The sequence below is a fragment of the Nymphaea colorata genome, chromosome 11 (genome assembly GCF_008831285.2).
Source record: "Nymphaea colorata isolate Beijing-Zhang1983 chromosome 11, ASM883128v2, whole genome shotgun sequence".
Taxonomy (NCBI): domain Eukaryota; kingdom Viridiplantae; phylum Streptophyta; class Magnoliopsida; order Nymphaeales; family Nymphaeaceae; genus Nymphaea; species Nymphaea colorata.
In genome coordinates this window covers 15637838-15664704 of record NC_045148.1, presented here as the reverse complement: position 1 = coordinate 15664704, position 26867 = coordinate 15637838, and the positions used below count along the sequence as shown (strand labels likewise).

Sequence of the window (26867 nt, the reverse complement as noted above, 5' to 3'; positions counted from 1 at the left end):
ACTCGCAAGTGCTGGTTTTTGTATGTGGCTTTGGTGTCATCCAAATTGACACCAAAGGGGTCAAGACTTTTCCTTTCGTGCGCGGAACTTAACGACCTAGATTATCATAGTCCACACTACCGTGTGTCCCTGCTTGCAGGCCACGAAAGGTTCCCAGTTGCTTCGGGTACGACCTGTAAGCTTCTCGATCCGAAGGCTTTGTCTCAACCAACCTAGCCAGGCGTCTGAGATCCCGGCGGCCAAAAGCCAATGAAATTTACAAGTATGAACAATTATTGTAACATCCAACACATTTAACAAGCATGAGAAGAGAAATAAATCGCAAAACTTTTTCTTCAATAATGAATCGAATTCCAAGTTACAGTGGAAAACTCTATCAGGTAACCGCATCTCGCTGGAACGTCACTATGTCAGTCCCAAAGGCAAAGGGAGGAGCTCTTCCAATAAATATATACGAACTAACTTTCAATAACGTACACGGGAAAATTTTACATGAAATAGGTAGGGACACCAAAATTTCTTTCACTTGAAAACTTTACAACATTAATTAGGTCAAAGCGTCCAAATTTTTCTGCTTGACCCATAGATGAGGACGGGGATCTCCAAATGGGCATCCACCAGAGAACAGATTCAAATTTGCTCTCTTTAGATAATGCTGTTCTACCGCTTCTGCCCACTGTAAGCTGCAAACTAAGAGATATCTTTGCTATTCTTCTTCGGAAGCTTCTCTTAACCACTGCACAAGAAGGAAAAACAAAGTTCTCTTTTCATAACCAAGTTAACAGACTTTAGTTGGTAAACCATCTACGTGCAATAACTAAACATTTAAGAATGTATCCTGGCCAATCTGAGGTCAAAAAAATTGAGCCAAAGAGAGATAATAGAAGAACAAACTGATGATTGAAGTCAACAATTGGAATGGGTTCCAAAGCATCTTCAATCTACTGGGGTAATATTTATATTTCCCTAAAAGAAATCCAGCATCAGGTTAATATTTTTATGCTCACTATAGGTATTTCATTACAAAAAAAAACTGGTTCTACCGTTCTACAATTAACCAATCCAATCTAACATGCTTTGAGGCCCAGAGCATGTCAAGCTGTGAGCTTCAAGTTCATTTGAGGTGTTACATCTCAAACGGTAATTTGGGCCAGGATAACATGTGGCTAAGCCCATCAGGATGGTGCCCTGGGCCCAGCTGATTATGCTATGATTAGCGGCTAAAAATTCCAAAAGTTCATCAGCAACAAAAGCAAGAAGATAATGGACTATAAGAATGCATTTCATATAGCATGCCACATACCTGGATGAATGCTTCACACTGATTCACAAAGACCTTATCAGATTCTTCAGCTCCTTCCTTCTCTGAAGCCCAAGACATGATTGCGTCTTCCGTCACAATATCTTGATCATAAAGGATTTGCAGAATCTGCATAAAAATACATAAAATATTTCAGCTTTATGAAATAAATCACAAAATGTCCTTTGATAAGAATGACTATCAAACAGACCATGACGCATCACTGATCTGTGTTGCATGAGATGTTAAACATATTTGTGGTAACTCTTATGACTAGAAATACGTGATACTTTGCCTCAAAGTTTTGAGTTAGACTTGCAACCTTAACGAGCATTAGATCCTACATTGACAGTGTCTTGTGTAATTATTTATAATGTTTTCTATTCTTTCTAACAAAAAGTTGCTTTTCTACAAGAAATATATACAAAAAGTGGATATGCTTTGCATTTCATTGTCAATGTGAGCACAATAAAATGTGAGTGCAAAAACCACTACAAAATGTTTGATCAACAATATAGCTCACAATGCATACACTGTAGTATATGTCTCATGCTTAAACATGAACCATCTCAGGCTTTAGGTATTGACTATCAGAATAAAAGAAAACAATGTTTACACTTTACACCTACGCCAGGTATAATGTAATTGTAAAAAAGAACAACAGCAGTCACCGTCAAAAAATATAAATGAGGAAAAGGCAGGAATAAGGTGTAATATAATTGCTGGAAAACATTACAGCAGTCCCGTTGTCTAAAAATAAAGAGAAGTGAGTAGAGAAGACGGAACTTCCGCCCTCAGCAAGAGCAAGACTGGTGATAGGCATCACCACTGTATACTTTAACAGCAACATTTGATTGTCGATAAGTAATAGTAGCTAAAGGCTAGTTCTAGAAAATCGAGTTATACTGTCCCTTGATGTCATATCCTGTGCCATCTGGAGGTACATGTGACAAATCTCTCTCTTACTGGTTGATATTGTAATGATGCAATCTTTTTCTTGGCATATCATATTCTTTACAAGTGCCTCAGATATCTGAAACATTCTCTATTTTAGTTATTCTTGTATCAGCCTCCTTAATTCTGGCAAGAAACATTTTAATCACTTAGACAGTGCTTAAATCCAAACCGCAAGCCCAAAAAGTCCATAATGTTGTTCCTCACACAACTATATTACACATCGACATTATTTTTTTAATTAACATAAGAAACATCAAACCATGCATAAGAGGAATAGAAATTGCTAAAGATTCTTCTGGCGTGTATGAACATCACATAGAAAAATTAAACTATCCATAAAAACAAATCAATAAACATATAAATTACAAAAATTATTGAGTCTCATGCACATTACCGATGAAAAAATTGAAGCAAATTCCTTCGCAGATTCCAAACATATCTCTTCCAATTTTAGCAGTATTTCCACCTGTAGCATGAGTTAAACAATCAAGAATAGGTAGATATATTGCACGAAATGTTGAAATGGCTGATGCAATGACCTGCAAGCCGTCGACCTTAATACTTTAAAATTGTGAGGACCACGTAATGTCTATACTTTCACCTAAGGAGTACATATCAATGATGCATTGACATCTATAAGTTTATGCTAATTAAAGAGAATGCAGTTACACTGGAAAACAAAATATACCTATTTTACATGGATTTGCTTGATGGAGGCATTCATATAGGCAAGTCTTGTTATTTAGGATCAATCTCCTTTTAGAAAAGGAAATAGATTCTAAAATAATATAGAGGAAGAATCTTCTTTGCCTACATCATAAAATTAGGATGTGATATCCCAGTTGACGACAAACTCTTAAGAAGCATAGAGACAGCCTCATTACAAGCAAAAATTCAAATTTTGAACTGATGCAAGCAGCAAGAATGATGCGAGCCTAACTCTGTCCCAGGCGACGATGGCCGAGTGAGTGGCCGAGGCCAGGGCAACAGCTCGTAACCAAGGCGTAAGCCTAGGCAAGGCATGTCGAAAGCCGGCTGCCGAGCAAGAAATGTCAAGGCCAAAGGAAGACGCAGCCCATCACAAGGCCGAAGAAGGGCGCAAGCCGAAGAAAAGAAGCGCCGAAGTGGCCGACAATGCCAAAGTGTTAAAATATAAATCCTTCACCAGCACGTTGAAGAGGAGTCTCTTAGGATTCCACCTCCTTGTAGAATGTGTTAAGATATTTAATGTCCTTGTAACATGTGAAGAGTCTCTTAGGATTCTATGTTGTAGTTAATATCCTTGTTATATGTGAAGTCTCCTAGGATTCTATGTTGTAGTTAATATCCTTGTAATATGTGAAGTCTCTTAGGTTTCTATGATGTAATTAATGTCCTTGGAGCTTATGAAATCTCCTAAGATTTTACGATTGGAGACTCTTAGAATTCTGAAAATGAGATTATAAATAGAGGTCGTGCAAACCATTTTGGCGACGGCTTCTTCTCCTCAGTTTCTTCTTGTTTTCACTCTCTCTCTCTCTCTCTCTCTCTATCTTCCTGCGTGAGTACTGTTTTCTGGTTACAGATATTGGTGCTAGATTTCTATCATGTTATCAGAGCGCCAGGTTACGTTATCTCTACCAAACGAAATGCCTAAACAGGTCTGATCTGGTTAGAACTCTTTTCTCATCTTGTCTCTATCCTGAATTTACTTTTCTCTTGCGCAATTCTTGTTCCTTTTTCTTCTTGCTTACCTAAGGACACATCTTGTTATATTGTGTCTTCTTTCCCTCTCATCTTCTACCTATATATCATTCCTTTCTGCTGTCATGGAAAACCTTTCGCATTTTGGCATGTCCTCAAGTTTTCTTCCTCACCTTATTACCGAAAAACTCAACCATGAGAATTATCTGATCTGGAAAAGGCAAATCATGCCTTTCATAAGAAGTCAAGGCCTCTTTAGACATATTGATGGTTCAACAAAGGCTCCACCAATATCCGTTTTACAGGAAATAAAAAATGAGGCAGGAGAAGTTATTGCTGTTCATGAAGACAGCAATCCTGAACATGCTATGTGGATGAGACGTGACCAAAGTCTGGTTGCGTATATTTTGTCCACTTTATCTCAACAAGTGTTACTTTCAGTTTCTGATGATTGTACTGCAGAAGAATTATGGAAAACCCTTGCTGATACCTTTTCCCAAATATCAGAAGCTGGAATTATGTACTTAAAGAAAGAATTTCAGAATTTGAGCAAAGGTTCAACGTCTATCATGGATTATTTGGGGCATATTAAGGTCGTCGCAGACCAACTTGCTGCCTCAGGGAATAACATTTTTGATAAGGAAAAGGTGCAGCAAACCTTGAATGGACTTGGGCATGATTATCATGCTTTTATTACAGCTCTTGAGGTCCTTCCTGTTCTGCCTTCCTTCAACGAACTACAAGGTAAACTTCTCCAACACGAAATGAATATGAAAAGAGTCATTGAAAGGACTGATCAAGGGAACTCCCAAAATGTGTTGGCTATGAATGTAAAGTTTGGTAAGAGCCATGGGAACTCCAACCATGGTGGTCGTGGCATTCTACCAACACCACATAACCAAGGTATGTCTCCTTTGGATACTTCAAGAAAAATACCAATTTGCAAGAAAGGGCACATGAAGGCACAGTGTTGGTTTAATCCTCAAAATAAAAACAAAGGGGTAAGACATGATTATAAACAAGGAAAACAAAGTTCTAAATTCACCGCTGAAGATATGCAACAGCTATTGATGACCGCATTCTCAAAGATGACTATAAAGCAAAATGAACAGGGAGAATGGTTCTTGGATTCATGTGCAGCTACCCATGTGACAGGAAATGCAGGTAAATTGACTAACTTATCCCCTCATTACGGTAGAAGTTGCATTATAACAGGTGATGGAAAATCTCATCCCATTACACATATTGGAAATGCACATATTCCATTGTCATCCTCGTCTCTATCACTGTCTAATGTTGTTCTTGCTCCCAATATCAAAAAGAACATCATATCCATTTCTAAACTCATTGATGATACAAGCTCTTCTGTTAAATTCACACTTTCTTCTGTCTATGTCAAGGACCTCCAAACGAAGAAAATGTTTGCTAGAAGGGAGCGTCAAGGGAATATGTACGTCCTCAAGGAATGTCTACCCAAGGATTCATCCACTTTTGATATAGGATTGAAGACATTTTCTCTTTCTCATAATGCGTCATCAGTGCCAAGCTCTTGCCATTTTCAATCAAAAGGGGCCCTAACCAATTTTTGGAGTCTGATTTGTGGCATAGTCGGCTAGGACACTATGGTCGACATTTCATTGAAAAACTTGTCACAGATAGGCTTATTCCAAGATCAAGCTTACCTCTTACTTCAAGTGTCAAAAAATGTTCAAGTTGTGGACTTTGTAAGAGTCATGTTTTACCTTTCCATAATATAAATCAAATGGCTTCCAAACCTTTTGAAACTATTTTTTTTGATGTATGGGGGCCAGCCCCTATTGATTCCATGTCTGGGTCAAGATATTATGTCTTATTCATTGACTCTTACTCACGTTTCACCTGGATTTACTTCATGAAACACAAATCAGAAGTACCCCACATATTTCGAAACTTCTATGCCATGATTCAAACTAAATTTTCATCCAATGTGGTGCATTTTCAATGTGATGAGGGGGAGAATATTCCTCGCTTGATTTCATTGAATTTCTACGTGAAAAATGGATAACTAGACAAATTTCCTGCCCTTACACACCACAACAAAATGGTGTAGTTGAGCGGAAACATCGACATATAGTTGAAAGCGCCATGAGCATGATTTATGATACTAATGTGCCCATTTCCTTGTGGACTCAAGCCTTCCATACTGTTGTATACATAATAAATTGTTTGCCTATGACACTCTTGATGTCTAAATCGCCATATTTTACACTCTTAGGCAAACAACCTGATTACAAAAACTTGAAGGTTTTTTGTTGTGTATGCTATGTTCACGTTGATGCTGCCTTGAGGAACAAGTTTCAAGACAAAGTTATTCAATGTAGATTCGTTGGATATGTTGATGAATATCAAGGTTTTCGATGCTATGATCCAACAATTAAACGTATCAAAACTTCAAGAAATGTCATTTTTGATGAACATAGTTTTGATAATACAAATGAAATGCCTATGACCATTGAATCTTATGATCCCTGGACCAGTACACAGTTATTCAATGCAGATCCTGTTATAGAAAATGATGTGCCTCAAAATGAAGATCCAAAGAGAGCAATACAATCGTCGGATATGGCTCAAAGTGAAAATCAAGAAGATCCAACACAGTCATCAAGTCATCACGAAAGCAATAATGAAGAACAGAGCAACGATGCACATCGGTATTCGGGTCTTATCTACAGTCGACGACTAAGGGACAGAGATGCTCACAGTGAAGAAGACAACATGCCCCACCTTAGAAGATCCCAACGCATTCGTCATCCCATTCACAGGTGGGTTAGCTATGATTCTTTATCACTTGATTTTCAGTTATTCATGGCAAAAGTTGGCAAGGAGGAAGAACATACTTCATTTGATCAAGCATCAAAATCACATCATTGGAGAAAGGCAATGAAAGAAGAAATGGATGTCTTGCATGAATGTGGAACATGGGAGATCGTTCCGAGGCCACACGAAAAGAACGTAGTGGGCTCCAAATGGGTATACAAAATTAAATACAAACCTGACGGCAGCATAGAAAGACACAAAGCAAGGTTAGTAGCAAAAGGGTTTACACAACAATATGGAGAAGATTATGATGAGACATTCAGCCCTGTGATCAAAATGGGAACAATTCGCGTGATTATATCATTGGCAGTTAAATATGGATGGAGACTACATCCAATGGACGTGAAGAATGCTTTTCTTCATGGTGATTTAAGGGAGGAAGTATATATGGAACAACCTCCAGGATACACGAAAGGAGACTCTCATGCATGGGTTTGCAAACTAAGAAAATCTATTTATGGACTTAAACAGGCCTCACGTTCGTGGTTTGACAGTTTCTCCTGCACGATTCAAGAATGTGGTTTCGGAGATGTCCTCTAGATCACTCTCTTTTCATTTATCGAAAGGAAAACATATTTACTTTACTTCTTATATATGTTGATGATATTGTTATCACAGGCAATTCAGAAAAACACATAGAAGAAGCTAAAGTTTTGATGATGCAAAACTTCAAAATGAAAGAGCTTGGTGATTTACGATTCTTTCTTGGAGTGGAGATTGATAGGCACAATAATCGCCTCACATTGACACAACAGAAATACACGTTGGGTCTGCTGAAAAAGTCAGGTATGTCTGATTGTAAGCCTGTTGGAACTCCTAGTGTTCTAAATCAAAGACTAAGTGCTCAGGATGGGGAGTTATATGAAGATCCTACGCAATATCGAAGTATTGTTGGGGCACTTCAATATCTTACATTTACTAGACCAGATATTATATATGCTGTGAATCAAGTATCTCAATTTATGCATGCACCAAGAGATACTCACAGGAATGCTGTCAAAAGAATATTAAGATATCTTAAAGGGACAGCAGATGGCTTAGTTTATGGTAAGAGTGAAAATATAACTACTGGACATCAACTTATGACATTCACAGATGCAGATTGGGCTGGGAGATCCCGATCAAAGAAAGTCCATTTCTGGTTTTTGTATTTTCATTGGACGTAATCTTGTGTCTTGGAGTTGTCGAAAGCAAAAGGCAGTCGCAAGATCCAGCACTGAAGCTGAATACAGATGCATGGCTGCAGGTACTGCTGAAGTTACATGGGTTAGACATTTGCTAGAAGACATTGGAGAAAAGATTAAAACGTCAATGTTAATGTGCGATAATCAAAGCGCTATTAACATTGCCTTTAATCCCATACAACATGGTCGAACAAAGCACATTGAGATTGATCAACACTTTGTTAGACAAAAAGTGGAAGACAAGGAAATTCAGCCTATTTATGTTCGTACAGATGAACAAGTTGCAGACTTATTTACAAAAGGATTAACAAAGGAACGATTCTGTTTCTAAAAGGCAAGTTGTACATGGTGCAAAACCATGCACAACTTGAGGGAGGGTGTTAAAATATAAATCCTTCACCAGCACGTTGAAGAGGAGTCTCTTAGGATTCCACCTCCTTGTAGAATGTGTTAAGATATTTAATGTCCTTGTAACATATGAAGAGTCTCCTAGGATTCTATGTTGTAGTTAATATCCTTGTTATATGTGAAGTCTCCTAGGATTCTATGTTGTAGTTAATATCCTTGTAATATGTGAAGTCTCTTAGGTTTCTATGATGTAATTAATGTCCTTGGAGCTTGTGAAATCTCCTACGATTCTACGATTGGAGACTCTTAGAATTCTGGAAATGGGATTATAAGTAGAGGCCGTGCAAACCATTTTGGCGACGGCTTCTTCTCCTCAGTTTCTTCTTGTTTTCATTCTCTCTCTCTCTCTCTATCTTCCTGCGTGAGTACTGTTTTCTGGTTACAGATATTGGTGCTAGATTTCTATCACAAAGCACACTCGGCCAGGAGAGGCCGAGTAAAGGAACATAATGAGAAGATCTCCCACGGCTCGAGGAGACCAGATGTAGCAAAGAAGAATTCGAGCTTAGGGAGGTTAACTGAGTACTTGGAGGTGCTACAGTGGGCGGTGTGGGCGGAGTCATTTGCGGGTATCCCTCAATTGCCCTTAGTATATTAATTACATAATCAAAGTTTGGTTTTATTACAAGGGGCAATTCAGTCTTTTGATCCTCCATCGAGTAAAGACGAGAGGGCGAGCTGCCGAGCGTTACACCTTCGCTCGTCACCTTTCTTACCTCTTCGGCACCCTCTCATTAAAACGAGAGTTCCAAAACTCTCAAGCACCATCAATCCCAGCCATCCATTGAGCCACGTGTCACCATCAAAGGCCCCAAGGTCACTCGCATATCACAACCTCCAAAAGGATTAAATCTCTTCCCTCGCATCACTCCACGCACCACCTCCATAATCATGAAGAGTGAAGGTAAGTATCTCTAACTTACGCCAAGTGTCCCTTACCTCCACCCGTTGGACTCTCCTCTTCCTCATAACCGTTCCTAAAACCAACCCACTAGCTTGAGCCTTGATTCTCAACTCGCCACTTAGCCTTCCCTTCATCATTACCATCATTACCCTCCAAACGCACCATACTCCAACTCCGTTGTGAATTAATTCACATTTACCTCATGCAAGACCCTTAGCTTTCTCTCTAGGTGTAACCAACCCATCTTCATCATTAACCATTCCCTCGTGTATTAACCCAAGCCATTACCAATTAACTCTCATTACTGCCCACCATAGACGCCCCATCACTCGAGCCATCCCTTAGGCTTTCCCAAGCCTAACCACTCCTAAACTTAGCCCAATTGACCAATCCTTGACCTACCCGAGCTCACTCCTCTCATACCGAGCTCATCCATTTCACCCGAAGACCTTAGCTAGGCTATCCACCTCCAAGCTCTAGACCGAGCTTTCATTCCCCAACCAGGCATCCATCATCTGAAGATCGGCCATCGTACGTGCTCAACTGTTCGTGATCCACTGCTCGAGAAGGTTGTTCATGATCAACTTCTAGGCAACGCAACCTCAAGGCAGACGACACCTTTCCAGGCATCCAGCATTGTTGTATCACGTAATCGAAGGCATCAACCAGCTTCGGAGACGCTCTAGGCAACCTCGGCCAGGCGGGCCGAGCACTTTCTTCATCCGTTGTTGTGATTTCCGAGGGCAGTGCCTCACTGCCGGGATTCACTCGGATCCACCCCTGCTGCTAGGCCGACTTCCTATCGGCCCGATAAGTCTCTAAACATCCTATAGAACGGGGATTTGGGTGTTCATTGCTTTACAAACCAGGCTCACGCCTTAGCATCCGTCGGCAGTCCCTCTTAGGCTCTCGGCCAAGGACACGTCTGCGGGATCGCTTGACCACCCACGGGCAGGGTGTGGTTTGGCCGTTCCCTAGGCATGTATGTGAATGGTTTGTTATGGTTGGATTGAGTGAGTTGTTGTGAGAGTTCAAATGTATCGCGCGCGATTTGTAAGGCCTTGAACTCTTAGCTTTGTAGTAGGTAGTAGACCTTGGGTGGGACAATCCTCACTTGTATCTTTACCCAGGGTTGATTTTGAGTCGGGGTTCCTGTCCGACGGGGTTGTTTTTGTAATTTCATCTTGTCTTTGCTTGAGTCTACGGCTCCCCCGAGAAATCTTGGGGAGGGATCGACACTGGGTCAGCGATTTTGCCGACGCCCAGTCTAGGGTCCCACCAAAGAAGCACCTACCTGCTAACAAAATTTGTATAAACTAAAAATAGAGGTTCACCAATCTATCCTTGCATCAACTTTAACTAATACAATTTCCAAGTATAACCATGCTTCAAATTAGTGGATTGCTTTTACTGTATACTGTGATTACTTGCAAATACACGCATTCTGGTGATGTTGCACTTTGGATGTGAAGGGCTAGACTATTCTTAAACTGCTGCATTTCAAAAGGTGAAAAAAGTAGCATTTACTTTGTTTCCAAGTTGAGTCATTCATTACCAACAACGTCATAATATCCATTTTCTTCAAACATCAAAAAAATTGACAGCAGGATCCATCAGATTTCTGTAAGAATCAGTAAGTGACAATTACAGCTTCATGCCCGAATTACTATTTTACATGTACTGTTTCAATTTTTGTAATTGTTCGTACAGGCTCACAAGGAAAAAGCACATTCATACAAATTTAAAAGCATATATAACATAATAATTTATTAGTACAATTCCTTTGTAGTTGCCAATTTAAGTTTGTCATAAACTTGATCAAGTCAAGTCTCCACTAATCTATTAAATTGGCATGGGTCGTTCAGCATTTACCTATTTATGTTTGTCATAGACCATGATCAAATGAGGTCACCACCAATGTTTTAAAATGAAATAGATACATAAGACAAAGTAAGTGGGTTTGATCATTGATGTATCATCATATCATGCAGAGGGACATTTTGTCACTGAACACTTCAAAGGATAAACCACCTCAATTTCTTCTCCTAGAAACAAGCTGGCAAGTGGATATGCATGACGAAATGAAGCACAAACAGAAATTCTAACCTACGATCAAGTATTCTGAAGGACTAAATCCCCAAGTCAACCATAAAAGAACTTCATGTTTATACTTTATAGGATTGATTAAAGGCAAAAAGTTCAAACCAACCAAAAATGTTGAAAAACTGAAGCAAGATTGAAAAAAAAAAGTAAATCTACAATAACTGTGTTCCACTATCACAAACCTCATCATCCTCTGACTGAACGTAATGACTTAGAAGACCCTTCCACTTCACGATAACATTTTTGGTATTAATAAGTAATTCCCCTGGAAAGTTTAGACTAAAATATAAAAATCTGTGGAACTTTCTATACAAACAAATAAATCCCCAGAAAGTAACCAAACCGAATGTAACCAAAAGGCATGCATTGCCTTGACTTATTATCTACCAGACATATCCAACATAACATGTTTACCTGGTAAAAAATTGCTTTTGCAACGAATAGCACACGTTTCTGGAAAAAAGAAAACTAGAAGAGGAACTGACAGAAGAGAAACTCACTATTACTACTACGTGGTGGTTCTAGAGCCAGCTTTATCAGAGAATCAAAGATTGCCCCGGCACAGTCTGAAAATGTCATATTGTATGCAAGCCTAATGATAACAACTGAAGTTAGATGTTATAATTAAAACATATTACTGGGAAATGTCAGTTAGCTATTGTTCATCAGATATTCTTGCTACACTAGCTAAGGAGGGAAAAAAATAATAACCAAATTAAACACCAAAAAGAAACAGACTCGCCAATCTCCAAAGGAAAAAAATGCTAAAGAAACAAAACCTAGAAGGTAAACAACTGAGAGAAATTTAAAAGTAACAAACAGCAACTGAAGCTATTGCAATTATATGATAAGCTAAATACTCTTTACTGAACTAGCTAGACATAATAAGAAAATAGCATCATGAACAGGTAATGCAACTCGACCAGGATTACCATTATGCAGAAGAATGTTGATCCAGCAATTCCTTGCTAAGGGTAACCAATTTAGAGGGAAAGATGAAGCTAGCTTCATAAAAGTTCATGAAGCATTTATATCATGGATGCCTAAACCTATCTAATCAGGTTAATCATGCAAACGAGAATAATGTCTAATAGCAGGAGTTTTGATAAAGTAAATTTACCCACTCTCAGGACCTGACTTGTCCTTTGAGGTAGAAGAGGAATCAGGCTTAACATCTCCGATGTCTTCCAGAAAGACATACCTTTATATTTAACATCAGCCTCTAAATGACTGCTTTGTTAATGAGTATTGCAATAGGAAAATCCACATACCTTGGTTCACCATGCGGAGGAACTTTTAAAATGGATTGTGCCACAAATCTCATCTTTATCAAATGAATCCGGTGGCTCTTATTTTCCCAATCTTCTTCTCAGCACAGATAATACCAGATTTGCCCATCTATTGTTTATAAAATTCTAAGATTCATCAACATGTGTCTTGGAAGCTCTTGGAGGAACTCAGAATTAACTTGGACTATTAACAGTAGGACTTTCAGAGGTTATGTGAAGACTTTAATATCACATATATACAATTTCTCTTACTTAGAGAGGGCTTCTGCCTTTCACGCATGCAACCAGAGGACGAAGCATACGGACAGCCGGAGAAATCCACATCCTATATATATATATATATATATATATATATATATATATATATATATAATTTGGATCTAATAAACTAGAACTGAGGCTTTTCCACAGCCATAAAATTCTTTCTAACATAGGGTTTTGCTCTTTAAACATCAGTTACACACAGAATTAACTTCATGTTCTAGCAGCAATCTTTAGATAACTAAAAAATAAAAAAGCAACAAAAACTACATTAAGTGTTATATAGAGGAGTCCATGTCCATCCACCATCCCCACACGTGAATTCCATCAATATGCAGCTGCATAACCATATAAAATTATATTGTCATGGGATGGATTTACACCTCAAAGCCTTTTTTCCTTCAAACCCAATTATATTCCAATTTACAAGCTGATTTCTAGAAAGGTAATCAGATTCAAATCTTGCCAAGTCATAAGCTTTTATAGTTTTAATCCAGAGCGGAATTTTACATAGCACTTGCTAAAGATGATGATTTTGCAGCATTATTCCTGCTAAAACACACTGGGTCATATTAGGCGTTCAAGTTCCTCCATTGTTTTGCAAATTTCAATCATCCTGGACTGAGATTTGACTACTTTTCCCAGCAAAAAATAATGGAAAAGACTGAAATATTATTTACAACCATGTAGAAAATGTCTCCTTGCTCAAGCAATGTGGATGGCGGAAGAAGAAAAAGTACTATCAATAGAAGTAATATATTATTAACTGAAAAGGCTTTAATAGATTATGAACCAAAAAGGACATCAATGTTTAGGGCATTTGAAAGACAAAGAAACAATGTCTCAAGAAAATGGTAAGCTTTTAACAAGATGATCGGGTCATGAACAGATGCATATGACCTCCTTAGCACGATTTTAGATCATTTATGGATAGTATATACTATATACTACATATATCATATCACCCATATGAGCAATAAAGAAAGTCATTTATGTAGGTATCCTTTAAACTCCTGGGTCATTTTAGCCCTCTCCTTTCTCATTCTCTCGCATTCTATGATTCTATGAATTTTTCTATATTCTTCAACTTTTTTAAATTTTTATATATTTTTAACGGTTTTTTCCATGCTACCTTGCAATACAGAAAACATAGCAAAGCCTCGTCATTAACTTCTACATGGGTTCTATCACGATCTTTCAAACCCACCACCTTCCTGCCTGAATGAACCGTTCACTAGCTACCTTCCTTAGTGGGAGGGGGGCCCAGAGATAGAAAACCATGCCTTTCTTCCAACCAAATGCATGGCCTCTCTTCCTTTTGGGGGAAGAAAAATGGAATGCAGCCCGTAGAGCACATGCAACAATCAAACGGTCAGGTTGCTCACACTTAAGATATATCTTTCCTTTCTCATCCCTATAGAAGAGATGGGAATCTGCCTTATGTTATTGTGGTTGCCATTCTATTATTGGCCTCTACAATTTTACACTACTATTATTGTGATGTGAGTGGTTCAATGCCTTAATCAATTAAGGTAAGGTTGGTACCAATCATCTTGGTTGGAACCTATATGTTACACTTGTATGGAGATGTGTGCATAAAGGGAGGGATCCAACTCTTTTCCTATCAGAAAATTAAGGACAGGACCAATTTCTAAAACCCTATGTCTCTACCCTGCCCAATACATAATGGACCTTTGATGTCTCATTGGCTCCATGGCTGCCAATAGTCTTTCTTCAGAATGCTATGGCCCGTTTGTTTTAGCAAAATCCTTTGGTCCTACAGTCTCCTTGTTTTAGCAAAAATCCTTAGGACCACCCCTTCATGCATATCCTTAGAAGACCCAAGTAGGCGGGCCGAGGTACCCGCTACTCTAAGTACCCTCCCACTCCAAAAAATGTGTTTGTCAGGTTCAATTCTTCAGTTGGGCTGGGTGGGATTGACTACAAATGCTATACTTACACACAAGACTACCCCCCTTCCCACAAGCTTCAGGAAAGCACTTATGGAAAAGAAACTAAGAAAACATAGGTACATCCATAAGAACCATAAAGCATCGGTCCACAAAAGATTTGACATGTACCTAAGTGCATTTATTTCCAAAATCACATGGTCCTGTTCAACACCTTCTACAACAGCCCGGGCAAATGTTTCTTCTACCTGAAAATCCAAAGTACTTGTGTCTGAAAACACTGCAAAAATACAAACTTTTACCAGAAGCAACAAAATCTGTTTTACCTCTTTATCAAACTGGACTGTCTTAAGATCAACATCATCATCAACAACACTGTTACCATCTTCATCAACATCCCTTTCAATATTAGCTTTCACACCCTCAGAAGTTTGCAGAGTACCCAGATCTTGGGAAGCTTCAGCATCAGCTAGTGCAGCAATTATGCCACCCAATTTTTCAGCAGGAATGGGTGCAATAGAATGTTTCCATTCATCTTCCTGCAGATTCTCACCAATGGACCAAAGGACACCAGCCCCAGAAACACCAACCTAGAGAACAGTAGAAGATACAAGATTAATCTGAAAGACTGTTAAGTTCAAGTTCAGACATTAGCATTTGGTAACATGTTATAAAATGAATCCTTACACCATATTAAGGAAAGGACAAAAACAGAAAATTATAAAAACATATTGGGGGTCAAGGTACCTGGAGTACACAAAGGGATAATCGAAGGTTCTTAGACTATGTTTATAATGTGTAGGATAAAGGAAATCCACAATGTCAAAAGAGAATGTATACTACAAGTAATTTAGCCAAATCCTGAAGGGGACAATTCTTCAAACGGCTATGTTTCCTTAAAGAAGCGAATAAGAATTTGCAAATGTCCATAAATTCATTTCTACTGTAAACCTGAAGCAAAGCAAGCTTGACTACAGGTTTAGCTGCAAGGTCAAGCTTGACCTTCTTCCTTTACTAATTCACAGAGGAAAACTAACCATGGAAATCCTGTCTTCTTGGTTATGTATATCAAAGTTTCCAATTTGTGTGTGAAGCCCCCTTGTTGCAAATAATGCCAGCTAGCATTATTTGAGTTCAGTTATAATACTACTAGATACTTGTCTACTCAACCAGCTATAACGGCTGCCAGTGTCTATGTACACAACATTATTCTTACATCAAAATTCAAATGCATAGATGATAGACCTCAGACAATATTTATAAATCAAATGCAAGGGAAAAAATGCTTTAACCAGCATAATAGTTCCCATATAAATTAATTGTAAGGATCCAGTCAGATGAACTGCCAAAACAGAAGGGAACCGGGTGTCTGACATTGCTCAACATGTAACCATAAGCTCAGAGACATGAATAAACAGGCTTTAAAGTAGGAATTTTGATATCAACTAATGATAAGTTCTCCAACCTTAGAAGTGTCCCAGTGCTGGTCCTCAGATGGCTCATGAACCAGCTCACCATTTTCATCTACACCGCTCAATGCTGCAGATAAAGCACAGAAATAGCAGCACATTTGTCAGTTGAACAAGGAGCAAAATTATTTCCAAATTTGTTACTTATTTGCATGGTATCGCTAAGCCATGTGTGGTTCAAACAAGCATACCAAACAGGATCAAGGATGAAGTTGCCCAAAAGCAAAGACAAAACACAAACTAGAATTCACGAGGAAACTAGCAAGATCGATGTACACGACCTAATTTGCTCTCAGAACAGTGAGCTGAAAGCTCAGATGCAGAGTTCCTCAACCGGCATGTACAGAGCATTATGCTCAGATATAAGCAAGCAGCAAATACATAAGAAGCAGAAAAAGTGAAAAAAGTTTACATAAATCATATGAAATTAGCATCACAGTCAGAGTAGTAAACACAATGTCAAGAATATGACCATAAGTATACTACTGCCTTACAGAGTATTGGTAATCCGGTCATATTTACACAAAAATGCAGTGGAGGCATGCCGAGTAGAGTGAAGGGACAACTATGATGACTTATTGGATCTTAACTGCACTCATTATACATGTAACATATAAAACAAACATATATTTGGTTCCTCCATTCCTCCCAAACATTTTAGTTTGAACTTAAAATTATGTAGAATGGTGAAGAAAATCAGGTTGCAGTGCATACTAAAGAATTCCTTTGAGATACTTGACAGGACAAATACATCTTCTTTTAATGATTAAATTCAATGAAAATATCCATCAGATTTCACTGCCTTTGACAGACAAAGGAATACAGATGCAGGTGTCTTAGCATAAAGTAGAATACAATAAGAAAAGTAAAGAAAGCACAATCAGTTATGTCATGGAACTTTCTCTTAAGGTCTCAACATTGGATCTCATTCTTATATCTTTCTAAGAACTAAAAGATGAACAAAAAAACAATGGTAAGTGCTTGATTCAGCTGGGCAGTCATGTAGGAAGACGGTTCCAACACACTAATTTTTCAGATGGCATAACTGTACATATTGCTCAAGTACTTAAGGAAATAAGTTGACTAAGAATCTAACCAAGGTGCTCAGTTCTTGAAGAATCAAACAGCATGCCATTGGAAGAGGTATGGAAAGGACATCACAATCAAAAGAAAACTTAGACCATACAAGAAATTAAGTTAAAACCACAAAAGGAGATTATGGACACATACAGTGATATGACTGCTTCATATAAGTTAAATATATGGATATAAGTTAAATATATGGAGCATTTTGTAGACAACGTTGTGACAAAGTCACAAAGGCAGTGTCCTTTTTACAAAAAGACATGGCTAAATGAACCATCCAGCTACCGTAGCTACCATGTGCAATAAATACTAAAAGTAGTAAGCTAAAAAGACAGCACTGATTGGATGGCAAAATGGTGACTCGAAATCCCTTGCTAGTTCAGAAGAAGATTTGAGGTACTTATTGCAAAGTATTCCATGAGAATGAGGATTTCTCAACATTGTGTCATCCAGAACCAGCTATCCACATAATGTTCTACCTAGAATGATTTTAACAATGATTTCAAAAACTAGCAAAAATGCAAACAAGTTACATGGATTTTCTACAATCCCGTGACTGCTGTCTGCATATTCAAGTTCCTCATCACTATCTTGAGTGTTTGGTTGATGCAACAAGGATATCTTTGAGTAAGCTGGAACTTCAATATCTTCCCCAAGCATAACCTGAAATAAAGAATAAAGAAGTGTCAAGATAGAAATGAGAGCTTGTCACAGTAAAATTCACCAAGCTCCTCACATCAACAAACTAATTTTATAAACTATCACTTAGAAGCTTCATTCTGCATATTCTAGAACAACAATGCTGAGACACATAGATTTTACGTGCTGCAAAAAGCTTTCCTTTTTCCTGTTCAAATGAGTTGGATGTCTGGAAAATGTGAATATTGAATAACAAATTTGGAAACTTCTATTACAAACTCCATAAACAGGCAAACAGTTATTATCACATAACTACTGAATTGCAAGTCAAAATGTCAACTTTTGAATTCAATGAGGTCAACAAATCACAAACGGGAACAAGAAAGAGCAATCAATTGTTCCTTGCATCCCATGAAGACAAAGTGATGTATTCCAAAGAAGCATCTGGCTACATCTATTTTGACAAGTTGGCCATTTTTAACAATATAGTTACCCTACCAGGAAGTCGATGGACTTATTGTGACTTAAAGTAGGCGGTGGGTTGTTCTGAGCTATTTTATATATGCCTTGGGTAGGCTAAAATCCAGAAATATTTTGATGGAAAAACTGGTGCAACTGGAATCCAGCCAATGTGCAAGAGGTGATGGTGTTTCTCCCCTGATTACCCAAAACAAATAAAGCAACGGAGACACACTTTAGCTAATCCAGTTGATAAAACCACTTGACACAGTTTATCTAATCTGATCTAATCAGGAAAAGTCCAAGAACAACTCATGCACATAGGGATACACAAGAAATAAATACGAAGGCATGTCCAATGTTCCGACAAGAAAGAACGGAAGGCAAAGATAAGCTGTAAAAATCTACATGCAGGTAAACGTGATGAAATACAATATAAGACGACAAGCAGTTATTCATTCCATCATAAGACAACAAGCAAATATGCATTCAATTACAATGCCAGAAAAATGATTAAGATCTCAGCAAATTCAAAAAGTGGATTTACTCCAGATATCAGTTTAACTAAACATAGAAAATGCATGCAAGGACAGTAATCATAAACATCTTTTTTGGCTTCTCAGACTTGTTACGGTTCAGCAGCCAAAAGGAACCAAGGCAAATAATCGAAGGTCTTGCCTATGTCAAGTGAACAAATTTAAATGAATGGGAAACAAACATGGACTAAAGTATATATGGAGTGTAGGTCTTATTTAGTCAACAAAATCAGTAGACAAGTGGTAACAGTACCTTAAATGTTAATATAACACCTGGTTGAAGCACTGCTCCTGCCTTTAAAATTGCTCCATCACATACTATAGCATGCTTTAGCTTACAATTGTCTTGGATTGTTACATTATTCCAGATGTAACAACCTTCAATTGATACATTGCGTCCAATTGTGCAGTTATCACCAATAGTTGAATTGATAACACAAGAATAGTCACCAATAGAGGTGCCAGCTCCTACCAATGTATATGGACCAACCCTTGCAAAGCGTGATTGAGCAACATCTATAAAACCAAAATACAATAAGAAATAAAACATAAAAAAAGGAAATATAAGAAAAATAATTAAAATCATGGCAGGAAAACCTAAAAGAAACTTTAACAAAGGCATGCAATACTGCAAGTATTAACAACAGATTGTGACCTGAAAGATGTTTGTACCATTAGTAAAAAAAAAAAAGTTCCCAGCTGATTGGGGATGGTCCACAATTAGTCAATGGCCCATTGGATGTCTACTAGCTTTGGGGGACTACAAAAAGGAAATTAATCCATGACCATTACTTCTACATGAACCTCAAAATCGGCAGCTAGACCACTGCCTCCTTTTTGACACCACCAACCAGGCATAGGACCTCAGATTAAGCATCATCTTTAAATCTTCATGATAACACTACCCTATGCACCTTTCTCCAAAAATTGTCATATATAAACTTTCTAGAATCATATTAAAATTGTTACTTGCAATGTGCATTGTACGAAATGTAGCCCCCCAAGACTGCAGACAAGCACAAAACATCCATTTCCTCGATACCTATTTCACTATGGGCACCTCCAAGTCCAAGGTAAGTCCAATACAGAATCTACACGGACAGCAAAACTGTAATCATGTCAACCAACAACATCTATTAGCTTAATATAATAATATGCAGCTCCATAATCAACATAGAAAGTTACTTTCCCAGCAAACTACCTCCATTCACTATCAAAATTTCTTAAGCAACTGACCTGAGTTTGATTTTATGATTGCTTTATCGCTGTTAATAGGCCTTATTTTCAGTATTAGAAAAAAAGAAACAATGGCAATCATAAATGTTCATCTTTGCAACCTTAGATTCTACTATATAGTCTATACCAAAGCAGTTTTCAGTTTTGTTGCTAAAGTCTTTTCTACATCAGACGGTCAAAATACACCAAGTTCATCCAAAGAAATAAAATCTTCATTAAAACCAAGATCATCTACTATATAAGATTGAATTCCATAGTTTTTGAAGACTTCCTAGACAACAACCAGTCTAGATAAGAGACTTGTAGACTACTCCTGAGCAGTTATCCTCCAAAAGCAACAGACCTTTCATCATCATATGTCCTTGGGAATTTGAAAAATGTCCAATAAAATAGCCTCATTTTAAGTATGACTTCTAACTTTATAAGTTTATAAAATAACAGTGCACATGAAAGACAGGTACCACCTAATCAAAACAGAAGGTGGTTACAAATTAATATACTACTGAAACAATCCTAAAACCACAAAAAAGACATGCACGAGATCATTTCTTACTGTGAAATTTCAGTAGTACGACTTGACTTAATTGACATCTCATTTGAAAATATAAATAAATAAATATTAAAAAAGCCACAGGAAAAAACCTTCAGAAAATGGAGCACCTGCTAGATATGATGGTTGCAGCATTACAGGTAATTAAATAAAAAACATCGAGAAGGACAGATCAAATGGAAAGATTTCTCAGATTAGCCACAAGTTGCCAGACTCTTTTGCGAAAGAAGTAAAAGTCATAAATGGTGCAAATCTACTAAAGATTCAATGAGATAAGTACTCAACGCTACTAGATCAAGGACAATTATTTAGGTCATTGCCATCAGTAAAAAGGAAAATTAGCTTCATACCATTTGCTCTGTATATTCCCTCTCTATCCATTTTAACTGCTGGGCAGTTTCCAGAAAACTGAACATCTGGAACAAAAGGATACATCCATCTCTGAAGGATATCTTTACTAACAGTGTCATAGCTTCTGAAATTTTCTATTCTAGCTGCATAGCTAGAGCCAATCTCATACGTGAAAATTTTATAGCCCATTATCTGAACATGTTACAAAAAACGACAATCATTATATTACATAGAAATATGACACCTACAAACTATTTTCCAGCACCATGGAAACAAAAATCTGGAAAGGTAGAGACCATAAATGACATGAAAGTGTTTTCAGTCACTTTTTTAGAGAGGAAGGAACTACTAACCTAAACATGCATATCGAAGAAGAAACATATGACAAATTATGCTACATCATGTACAAACTGGACATAGACCATGAAAACAACGTCAAAGAAAAGTTGACAATCATATTTTTTTATCTATGGCTGAATTGCATACTTGCACCCTAAGAATGGGGCACAATAATAATACTACCTAGACTTCTAGATGCATTAGTTCCTTATTATTGCCAAATCAATTTCATTGGATCCAGAACAGTTACACTATTTCTACGGTTCTACCACTAAAATGCATCTCAGTTCAAGACACAGATAAAGGACAACGGTTTTATGAACTCTTGAATATAGTTTAGCCATACATCTGAAGCCAGTGCAAGCATTGCTAAGATGAATATAATGAACATAGAAGCAACTTTTCTTTAGCATGAGTAGAAATACAAAAAATATATTTCAAACCCCAAAAAAAATAGCCATTTCACCTGATTATGTATAATACTACAAGGAACTATGCCATATCAAATTCGATTGCCGAAGAGCAAAAATGACTGCTGGGTATGTCAGGAACTAGCTCCTTATTATTGCCAAATCAATTTCATTGGATCCAGAACAGTTACACTATTTCTACGGTTCTACCACTAAAATGCATCTCAGTTCAAGACACAGATAAAGGACAACGGTTTTATGAACTCTTGAATATAGTTTAGCCATACATCTGAAAAAGAAATGGAGGTAATATAGCTCGGGCATGATAAATCAGACTGCATGAAATGCAATCGCCCTAAAATTCGTATAAAGAATTAAAGAATAACAAATTTCTCCAGCAAATTAAAGACTAATCATTTACATGTGATGCCTGTAATCATTTACATAAATAGGAAAATATTTATGACAGTGGGCTTCCAAAGAAACAGAAGACTGAATAAGTATTCTTGTCATGAAAAACAAATTCAATTAGTAAAAAGAATTCACTTTACCACACAATTTCTACTATGTCAACAGGAATGAAATAATGCACTAGTAAAAGCTAGCTATTGAGGGGGAAAAAAAAGCTTCCATTTTATTCCCCTAATTTCTTTACTGCTTTGTCTTAGGTTCTTAGGAAGACTGATTGATGATGAAAAAAAGTTCAGCAGTCATACATCGTCCATAAGAAGCCCCTTCACAAAGTCACGGCGAAGCTGTTGATAGTCAAAATTGTCAGTGAAAAGGGAGAGAACTTCGGGAGAGCAAATGTCAATATAACAGTCCTGAAAAAAAGAAGAATGATCAATATACTATTAAAGACATTGAAGATTATCTAAAAATGAATAGTAATACTGAGAAAAGGATGTTGTGTTCTATGATCTAGATTCTAGATAGAAATACTGTGATATTGTGCAGATAAGAATATAGAATTGCCAGTTTCTATCAAAAGTCGCAAGCATGGAGACTTAAAAGGGATAAGGAATAAATATTTGATACATCAGCCAAGACATAAAAACAAAATATCTTGTTTCTGAGCATCAAGCATCACAGATCCTCATACTCTGAAGAAGTATAGATTGCAATTTAAAAGTTGACCATGGAACCCACAAGTTTTCTTTTGGAATGCGAAGGATAGGCATGATAATAAAATATCATGCATAATAAGAGAAGATAACAATGCGACATTGGAGAAGAATTTCACTCTTCAAAGCTCCTATCCTATGTAGCCAGTTCAAAGTAAAATGCAGTTAATAATACACAAAAACATCAGTTGGTAAGAAACCTGCTTATCATTCTGCAAAAGCACAGCTGGCCTTTCAGATAATAATGTCTTATCAAGTGAAACCAATCCTTTCGAATAGTCTGCTCTATCCTCATAGTACAGAAGTTCATTGCTCTCTGGATCAATTCCTATGAACAGCTCATCATTCCCAAGTCGTGTTCGACAAGATATTGAAGAAGGTTTTGATTGTTTGATAACCATGGTCATGACAGCAAGTGGATCTTTCTTCCTTCGCTGCTTATGCTCTTGAAGTGCATCGGCTAGAGACATGTTGCTTACTGTGTCTCCACTTATAAGAACAAAGTCTCCACGAATCTACACAATGAACAAGTCAAACCTCTTCTGAGATACTGAAACATGAAAATAGTTTACTATTCAATGTTAGCACCACAAAACATGGCTGCTAAAAATACGAACAACTCTAATAGAGAAACAACTACGGAAATACAATATTTTGAAATTGTCAACAAATTAACATTTTTTTCTAGTAAACCATATACTGCCAAGCAAGAAAGAAATGAAAAATTAAACAAGAGTATAGCACCAGATCGCATATTGCTTCCATTAAGAATAGCATGTTAATGCTACTATCAGACACTCGCATATATACTAACAATCTGCTTCATCTGTTATGACAAACGTCAGCATGTGAAGTAACTGTTGATGGGACTTCTAATGAACAAATAATTAAACACATGAACAATTGAACATCATGTGGGTGTTCTGCATTTATGTTGTCCATCTACGTCCATAATAGGACGGGACAATAAAGAAGAAGGGAAGGAGGCATCCTTTTTGCACAAAAAGAAGGAAATGACAGTGAGCATGACTGCATTATAATGACAAAAATAAGAACAAAAAGAACAACATACTCCTCTATTGAGAATCTGACAGAGACTGGTAGCCTGGTAGGACATGATCAAGTGTTTAAACTTTAAAGTTTAAACCAGCTTGACTAGTCCGGATAACCATCTACCGATCAGTGCCTCATACTGCAGATTTGATCTTGTAAAACCAAGTTCAGAGTTGGAGATAAAGGCAGGTAAATAAGCATAAAAAATGTAAAAAAGAAAAGCTGTAAAATTCCTAGAGTCTGCCTCCGCTGAAGAGTGTATATAACTTCTCCAAAACAAACTTGGCCATACTATGAAGGTTTAAACTTTAAAGTTCAAGTCGTTGAAGTAAACAGTCGCCCTAGATGATAAGTTAGTAAGTCAGAGTTTCCCTTTGTGGTAACAGATTTCAATATAACATGATAAGCACAAGAACAGTTATTTGCAGCAAAACAAAGTGTATTTAATGAAGCTATGAAGAAAATATTCCTTAGCGATGCTGATAAAAGCCTAAAACTTTATTTTAGCACACTTCAACATCAGATATTCAACACCTAGGGGCTCCCACAAATACACAAAACTACAAACTCTATAGATTTCCATTAATAGTATTCATAAATTCTGCTCCAAATCAAACAGGGAAAGACGCCTTCCTTTAACCCATAAATTACGGCAAGCAAATTTAACAACAAAAAGAATAAGTAAATGAGAGCGAAGGGAAGAAAAAGACACCCTAAGGAAACCATTCCAAGTTAAGATAAGCCTGATAATCATGAGGTTTGATCAACTCCAATAATAACACCAAAGTTAACAATTAACATCAGCTCATTTGTGCATTTTAATTATTAAGAACATCAAAAGAAAACTCGTATGAATCAGGTATTTTGACACTGCCTTCTTGCTCCTGCTTATGAAATACATGGTGATTTTCCAAGCAGAAATTGAACCGCAGCTAAAAATATAAACCGGAATGATAAATCAGTTATTATAGTCACCAATGCCAATCAAGAAATTAGACTGGAACTAATTTCTCAGGAAGTATAAAAACCATATTCTTTCTCACGTATATCATGCAACACTTTAAAAATATGAATCCGAAACGAATTTTAAAATGTTAAACAAACATTTGAAATAGCATCAAAAAGGTACACTAACACATTTGCATTCTTTGCAATTTGAAGTCATTGTCATTTTATTGCAATGGTAATTTGTATGGATAATGATAATCGTCTACAGTGTCAAAAGTATAGCATACTAGGTAAATTTGAGTCGTTATTTCGCAGTCAAATGAATTTTAGTAACATCTATTACGTGGAACACCAATCCTAACAAAACCAATCACGAAAAAAGACCATCACATGGAACCAATATTACGAACTTAATAATTAGTGAGTAGAATCTCGAAGCGCGTTGCAATAATTTCCTTTTTTTTACCGACTCAAGGACAATACTTCTTTTCTTTTTATGGTCTGCGACGCGCGTGATAGTTTCGTAACACGCACCTATTGAAGGATGAGAATTACACTAAAAGGATAAACATCCATAGTGGTACAAACAGGGGAAAAAAAACATCACGAGCTTGAAACATCAATAACATACCACATTCTTTTCGTATATCAAGCGCAAAGCATCGCCGGCGCTAATGGAATCATGAGACTCGATCGTGTCGACTTTGATTCTCGACTGTCCTAGCCACTGAGACTTTTGTAGATAATCCTTCACCTGATTCGCGTGAGAGCAGCAGAAGACGAACACTTCCGCGACGCCGACTGATTCGAGCCATGCGAGAGCATACTCGATCATCGGGACATTCGCTAGCGGCAGAAGAACCTTCGTCAACAGCAATACTCAGAGTTAGGAAGGCTCCGATCGGCATCAGAAACTACCTAAAGTATCGACTTAGCCGACCAGGGGTTTGGAGGAAGAGAACGAGAACGACCGATTCCTCACCTTGGGTCGCTCGAGGGTGATGGGACGGAACTTCTGGGTGAAGCTGTCGGCGAGAAGGACGGCCTGCAACGGAACGGGCACCTCCTCCTCGCCCAGGCCCTTCTTCTGCGCCATTCCTTCTCTCTCCCGCTTTCGCGCCCGCGCGCTCTCTAGCTCTCCCTCTCTCCTTCCCTTTCTAATACAAGCGGCCTCGGATTCTAATTGGTTTTCTTTTCTCCCGTTTGGGGGGAGTCGGAATTTCCTCTGTTTGGATCAGGCCGATTTGAAGGGAAAACGACTTCTATAAATATATTTTTTAGAAAAACTTATTTTGACAAGTTTCCATTTTCAATATTTAAGTCGGATTTCTTTTTCTTGAAAATTTTTTACGTTGTTAGTTCGACAAGCCATCAAATGCCCTGAAAAGTGGGCAGGCGGGATATTCTTCCCTTGATAGAGGAAATGGAAAATCCGAGAAAATCTCGGACGCGTCAAACACGGTGAAGTGGTTGCGTTTGACTGCAGTTTACTGTTTACCCTCCTTTTTTCACCTACAACATGCGACAGCATGGATATCAAGTCGGACCCTTGATCCGTGTTTGTTGTGACTCCTCTTGCTTGATTTTATTTAAGATGATTCCGCGTGAACGGGAGGTTATACTACCATCTTAATAAGGTAATCTAGTTCTTTGTGTCTCTCAGATCCTGAACTGCATCAGAACCTAAGTAAACAGACTTACGGCTTGTTTGGTATCAGGAAAATGGAAGAAAATGAAGGGATTGAGCAATATCTCATTTGGTTGATTAATTAGAAAAAAAATAAACAAAAAGAAAAGGGGTAAAATGTATTT

At 37.6% G+C, this 26867-nt stretch overlaps 1 protein-coding gene across 2 annotated transcripts; it reads right to left on the bottom strand.

Annotated features, from left to right (window-relative positions):
• Nucleotides 1–315: 315 nt before the first annotated feature.
• LOC116264101 (uncharacterized) lies at nt 316–26229 on the bottom strand. 2 transcript variants are annotated; one of them, XM_031644085.2, is made up of 15 exons: nt 26038–26228; nt 25687–25917; nt 23255–23569; nt 22647–22754; nt 21181–21373; nt 19298–19560; nt 17944–18073; nt 16321–16394; nt 15182–15445; nt 15027–15103; nt 11896–11987; nt 11578–11660; nt 2652–2723; nt 1304–1429; nt 316–736 (listed from the first exon to the last, which is right to left on the bottom strand). In XM_031644085.2, the coding sequence occupies exons 1-15, from the start codon at nt 26149–26151 to the stop codon at nt 707–709; spliced, it is 2172 nt and encodes a 723-aa protein (XP_031499945.1). In that variant the 5' UTR covers nt 26152–26228; the 3' UTR covers nt 316–706. The 2 variants fall into 2 exon arrangements, 1 of the variants encoding a protein (XP_031499945.1); XR_004174793.2 differs by lacking the exon at nt 11578–11660 and having other exon boundaries at nt 26038–26229.
• Between the last annotated feature and the right edge of the window lie 638 nt (nt 26230–26867).